General features: G+C 38.8%; 1 protein-coding gene and 1 pseudogene across 1 annotated transcript in view; one reads left to right on the forward strand and one right to left on the reverse strand.

Moving 5' to 3' along the window:
* Positions 1 to 369, reverse strand: part of LOC101589185 (60S ribosomal protein L22-like 1) — a 5,244-nt gene extending 4,875 nt beyond the window's left edge. The window contains exon 1 of the mRNA XM_023699100.1: positions 138 to 369. Within this exon, the coding sequence (XP_023554868.1) occupies positions 138 to 369 (232 nt within the window). The remainder of the gene's footprint in view (positions 1 to 137) is intronic.
* A 1,213-nt stretch (positions 370 to 1,582) lies between these two features.
* Positions 1,583 to 1,962, forward strand: LOC101570709 (annotated as a pseudogene).
* The last annotated feature ends 4,487 nt before the right edge of the window (positions 1,963 to 6,449 follow it).

Below are 6,449 nucleotides of genomic sequence, written 5' to 3' on the forward strand. Positions count from 1 at the left end.
TTGTCCTAAAATTCCATTTTATTGGGAAACCAATTTCCACCTGGTCTTTCTTGACAGGGTTTTTTTCTACTTTGAACAGTTTCTAAATAAAATTCTGTATTTCAAGAGAAAAAAAAAAAGATACTTCTTCTTAAGACATTTCAAATACCTTTTGGAAAACTGTTTCTCGGAAACAACTGTGATCTTATTCTTGAACCGTTCAACGTGAACAACATTCCCAGGGTTTCCAATTTTTCCATTGACTTTAACCTTCTCCCTCAGAAACTGTTCAAAATTTCCAGAATCAAAAATTCCATCTTCTACTCGATGCGTAAGGTCCAACTTAAACTTCCAGGTTGACCTCTTAGGCTTCTCGTCTTTCGGCGCCATCTTGGCAGCAGCGGGACGATCAGAGAGCGAAAGACTTTAAATAGTATTATTCTTAAAGAGTCAAGCATGGGAAGAGGTACTGGAACACTAAATGAAAGGGCAAATATCTAAAAAGAAAATTATGGTACTATTGCCAGGTGTGGGGGTGCCCATCTATAATTCTAACCCTCAGGAGACTGAGGCAGAAGGATGATGAATTCTAGAACAGTCTGAACTACACAGTGAGTACATAGACTCTATCTTTAAAAGAAAGCAAAAAACAACTAGCCCAATAAAACTGTGGTGTCTATCAAGGCCCTTTTAGGGTGACAATTCCTTCTAGAGAAGTAACCTAATATGCCCGACCTGCTTTGTCTTGTAAGTATATAGCTTCACTTTTACTTTATGGTTGTTTACTTATATGTTCTCAAGACTTATGAATAAATCCAAATCATGATACAAACAGAGCTTCTATTCTTCCTAAAATAAAACACTTCCAGAGAATAGGTGAGTAGCTAGCTCAATTGGATATTCAAGCACTGCCCAGTGCCTGAAAGATATAGGAATATTTGATCTTTGGCAATGAAACTAGGGATGTGTGTGTGTGTGTGTGTGTGTGTGTGTGTGTGTGTGTGTGACTAGAGATTGAAGCTAGGATCTTTGACACATGGCAGGCAAATGCTGTACCACTGAGCTATATCCACAGCCCTTTTTTTAAACTTATTTTGAAATAAGGTCTTACTCAATTGTCCATATTGTCCTTAAATCTACAATCTTCCTGACTCAGTGTCCTGAGTAACTGGGATTATGGGAACATGTTACCATACTTGAATGAATGTAGAATTTTGAGTGGGATATGCAAAAGGTACGGCACAAGAAAACAACCAAGTGTGTTAGCTACACTAGAATTCTGCTGCATTAAATATTCCTGGAATTAAGTGGATCATTGGCATTGGTTGGGTCTTAGACATGTTTTGTATGTATCATTTTATAGGGCTTTTTTTTGGAAAGCTCATTTTTAATGAAAAAATCCTAAGACTAAAAGGAATACACACCCAATCAAATATTGAAAGCTGAGATATTTCCCATTGTATTGCTTGAACCATACAATAAGATAATTTCACAATAAGATAATATCTTATTCCTGAACTGTGCTATAATTTTATAGCTTTAGCATTTCTGTCCGACATCTTGCCAGGCCTGCAATGGTAGCCACTGCTCTCCAGGCTCCATGATGCCACCCAAAGATGACAGGAAGAAGAAAGGTGCTGGAAAGGCTGCCAAGGGAGACAAAGATCCAGTGAACAAGTCTGGGGACAAGGCCAAAGAGAAGTGGTCCAAAGGCAAAGTTCGGGACAAGCTCAACAACCTGGTTCTGTTTGATAAAGCTACTTACTACAAACTCTGTAAGGAAGTTCCCAACTATAAACTTATAATGCTTGCTGTGGTGTGGTCTCTGAGAGACTGAAGATCCATGGGTCACTGGCCAGAGCAGCCCTTCAAGAGCTCCTTAGTAAAGGGCTCATCAAGCTGATCTCAAAGCACAGACCTCAAGTTACTTATACCAGAAATACCAAGGGTAGAGATGCCCCCAACGCTGGTGAAGATGCATGATGAATAGGTTAAACCAGGTGTACATTTGAAAAAAATAAAATTTTATTATTAAATGAAAAAAAGAAGTTTGTAACTTTAAGTCTACTTCAAGTACATAGCAGCTGCCCAAACTTAATTATAGTGGTGTTTCTTAAACCCAGTGAGGGTTCCTATATAGTCAGTTCTCCAGGGATAAAATTTGAAACAGGTACAGTTGCTATAGTCTAAAACTTTTCACATAAAATCTAAGCTTCAGGAGACTTTTGTGCATATGTGTGTGTTAAATTTCTTTAAAATTACTGCTTATAATTTTAGAATAATGGGCCTTAAAAGATAACAATTTTATGGTCTGGGAATGTGGCTCAGTGGTAGTGCACTTTCTTAAAATTCCTTTTTTAAACTACCAATTTATGAAAGGGTAAAGAAAGAGAGAAAGAGTTTACATTGGCATAAAATATTACATATTCACATTCCCATGCTAGTCATTTCTCCATTAATATTTAGTGAGTTGATCATTATTCACTATTACAATATAAACTGGAAACTTTACATAACAGCAATTTTAGTCATTAGAAAAATTTGAAATATGAAGTTAGAGTGCAAAAAGCCCTAACGTCTTAAACTTATAGATTCATATGTACAATCATTTTAAAGGATGCCAAACAGCAGTGCATTATAATGTGTTACAGTGCATTACAATGTCTGGTGGTATGAATATCAGTCAGAAATCTACAGAACAATTCAAAGTACTCCCAAAGAAACAAGGTAACTAAGTGGGTCATTGGTTCTGTGGCTTTGTAACTTGGAATTTTCTCATCCAGCCTTTCTGATAGTTCTTTCTTCTTTCAATAACCATTTACAATAATTATGATTGACCTTCCCATTCCTGACATGCTAGAGAATTTACATAGTTTTCTGGCTTCATCTCCTGGATGGGTTGAGAGATTCCAGGATCCTGAACAAAATCAGGGAGGAGTCCCTAGAGACAGACAGAGAGGTTAGTCTTATTCCTGAACATGAATAAAGGGTCAAATATAGAGAGCAAACCATGGTGGTTCATTTTGTCAACTTGATGAGATTAAGAGAAGCCTAGAGAGGCAGTTGGATTGTGAGGGCACTAGCCACATTGATAGAGTAACTCAATGATGTGTACAGAGATGAATGGGATTGTAGGCAGAGTTAAGTCAGAGGAAGTGAGCAACTGAAGACATGCCTCTGAAGGGTGGATCTTATCTCCACCTCTTTGCCCTTCTCTGCTTTCCAGTCGCCCAATGATGAGCAGCTCTACTCTTCCACAGGCTTTGCCGCCATGATGACTGCCTTACCACAAGCCACAAGTAATATAGCCACGTGACCATGGACTGAACCCTCTAAAACTGGGAGCCAAAACAAACTTTTCCTCCTGTACAATGTTCCCTCCCCGGGTATTTTGTAACTGACCAAAAAACAGACTAGTAATCAACCATTAAAAAGAGAGAAATTGGGGGCTGGTGAGATGGCTCAGTGGTCTAAAGCACCTACTTGGAACAAGCTTAGCAAAGCTACAGGGACCATGGTTCAATCCCCCAGCACCACATGCCAGCCAGCCCGCCACCTGGTGGGCTGAGCTGGCCACACAGACACACAGACACACACACACAGACACACAGACACACACACACACACACACACACACACACACACAAATAAATTTAAAAAAAAGAGAGAGAGAGAAATTGGCATTGGGGAGATGGCTCAGTGGAATTAATGCTTGCCTGGCAAGCACAGGGGCCTGAGTTCAATCCCCAGTTCCGTAATAAAAGGGAGAGAGGGAGAGAGAGAGGGGGAGAGGGAGAGAAATGAATGGCTGCAGGTAAGTTTTTTCAGTTATACTGTGCAGTCTCACCAATACTTTGCTGGGAGCATCTATCCTTGATCCTAGGATCACTGCATGGGAGGAAATAATAGATACAGCACCATTCAGAAGATCAATGGAGACGTCTGGGTAGCACTCCCACACAGCTGCCAAGAGGAGCAGATAGCCACAGCAATAAGCACACATACATTTTACCTCAGCCTCATGGGTGAAAAGCCCAGGGAAAAAGAAATCCCTAGGGTAGAAGTATAGGGAAGTTTCCTGGGGGTTAGAAGTACTTGAGCAAGGGAGGTACATCACATAGAAAAAATCAGATTATAAACCTGGAGGCCCTTCTTTATATAAATATCCCCTCTCATACACACACTCATTCATGGTTAATAGATGGTGGAAGACAGGTTCCTTTTTTAAAAAGATGCAACTAACATCTCTTTCCAACTTGAAATCTATATTATTTAGGTATACCTCAAGCAAGTAGCATGATGATTACAGAAGTTACAAGAACATGACTGCTTAGTCCATGGCTGTATATCTTTGTGTATGTTTGGTTTCAGAAGCTAAGTGGGGCTGAGGCTGTTTAATACTTGAATGGGGCCGGTGACATAGCTCAGTGGCACAAGTGCCTGGCTGGCAAGTGTAAGGTGATGAGTTCGATTCCAACTACCCCTCCCCCAAAAAATATTTGGATGGAAATATGTAGCAAACATAAAGTAATACCTCTTGTCTCATTAAATATTTTTGCTTTGAAAAAGTTAGTTATTTTTACTGAAAACAAGTTATTTTATAAATATGTAATGGGCTTATAATGCAAGCAAAACCAAATAATATTTAAATTTTTTCTGTTTTATTTGTACTATGAAGAATAACAATATATACAACCAAAATAAACCAACAGGCTTGTGGGATTTTGATTAAGGGTGCAAAGTGATCCTGAGGCCAAAATATTTTAAAACAGTTGTATTGTATTGAGTTTTTTCCCATGGTAGATGATGAATATTTTTTTAACACTTTGGTATTAGAAAAAAAAGCAACCACTTTTCTTTCCTATTTATTTTATTGTTTTTTTTTTGGGGGGGGGTTGGATGCAGGTTCTCACTCTGTAGTTCAGGCTGGCCTTAAACTCATTGCGTAGTGTAGGCTGGGCTAAATCTTGCAGTACTTCTCCTGCCACACCCTCCCAAGCACTCAGAGTACAGGTATGTGCTACTCCTCAGCTGGCACCACATTATTGCAAAATCTTTAATATTTTATCTCAAAGCAGGACCGTATTTAATACTGATAACATTGAGGGCCTGCCTTATCTTTCTTGGAAATTTCTTACCATCTCATTTGAGATGATGTCTATATTTAAGTTATCATCTCCTGCTTCAGGTCTTGTACCTTCTTCCTGCTGCTCTTGCCAAGTTTTGGTCACCAGCTGTTATGGATTCCATCTAGACACCCGCTGCAAAGCTTCATGGGAGCAGAGGTGGGGCTTTGGGGAAGTAGCTGGACCTAAGGTAAGTGAATGTGTATTAAGGATGTGATACTGGGACTAAGGGTGTGTGATACTGGACTAGTCCAGTGATTAGTTTATCATAGTTCTGGGTGTGGATAATGGAAGCCCCACCATAGTCATGGGTGGCACCACCTAAAAGGTGTGTAGACTGGATGTGATAAAAGGGAAAGGGGGGCTTGCTTAGTAATGCGGCTGCTTCTGGCCTGCCCTGCCATAAACTGCTTCTCTTTTATCTTTCCTCTGCCATGCTGCCCTGTCTTGGAGACAGTTGACTATGCACTAAAACTTCTACAAACTCTGAGCCAGAATAAACCCTTGCTCCTCTAACTAGTGAGTGGTGGTTATTTTGTCCTAGCACTGAGAAAAGTAACTAAGACAATGGCCGTTGTTTTTATATATTCATTTCTTAAGAGGACATCTGTTGTTCATGTCTTTATTTATATATTAGTATCTATATTTGATCGACATTTAAGTATTTGCATTAAATTTACTGATATTTTTAATCTGAGATGGGGTCTTGCTATATAATTGAGTTTGGCTTTGTACTCAGTAAGTAGTCCAGCCTGACTTCAGACTGGCTGTGATCCTCCTGTCTCAGCCTCCAAAATGCTGGACTCACAAATGTGTGCTACCATGCAGGGTTAAATTTACTGATGTTAATTTCACAGTTATTATATTTTAATTACTTTGGAGGGAGCAATTTTATATTTACAGAAAGTTTGTAAAGATAATACTGGATATATTTGTCTCACACCCAGAAGTCCTTGTTACTAACTTTGTACATTACTATGATACACTTCTCACAATTAATGAACTAATATCTATGCATTGTTGTTAACAAAAGTTCATATTTTCCTCATACTTTCTTCATTTTTGCCTAATGTTCATTTTCCATTCCAATATTACATCCGTGATACATTGTACTTAGTTGTCATTCTTCTTCAGCCTAGTATGGGCTATGACAGTTTTTCAGATTTGTGTTGGTTAACCCTGGAAAATATTGATTCATGAAACTATACAAATCTTCCAATTGATAAGAGATTCCATTACACGATGTCAAAAATTCACATTCATAGGCTGAGAAAGAAGGATTGATTAAACCTTGGCTCTGAGAGCAGTTTGGACAATATAATGAGACCCTGTCTCAAGAAAAAA

This window comes from Octodon degus, unplaced genomic scaffold (assembly GCF_000260255.1).
Source record: "Octodon degus isolate 3935 unplaced genomic scaffold, OctDeg1.0 scaffold00110, whole genome shotgun sequence".
Lineage (NCBI taxonomy): Eukaryota > Metazoa > Chordata > Mammalia > Rodentia > Octodontidae > Octodon > Octodon degus.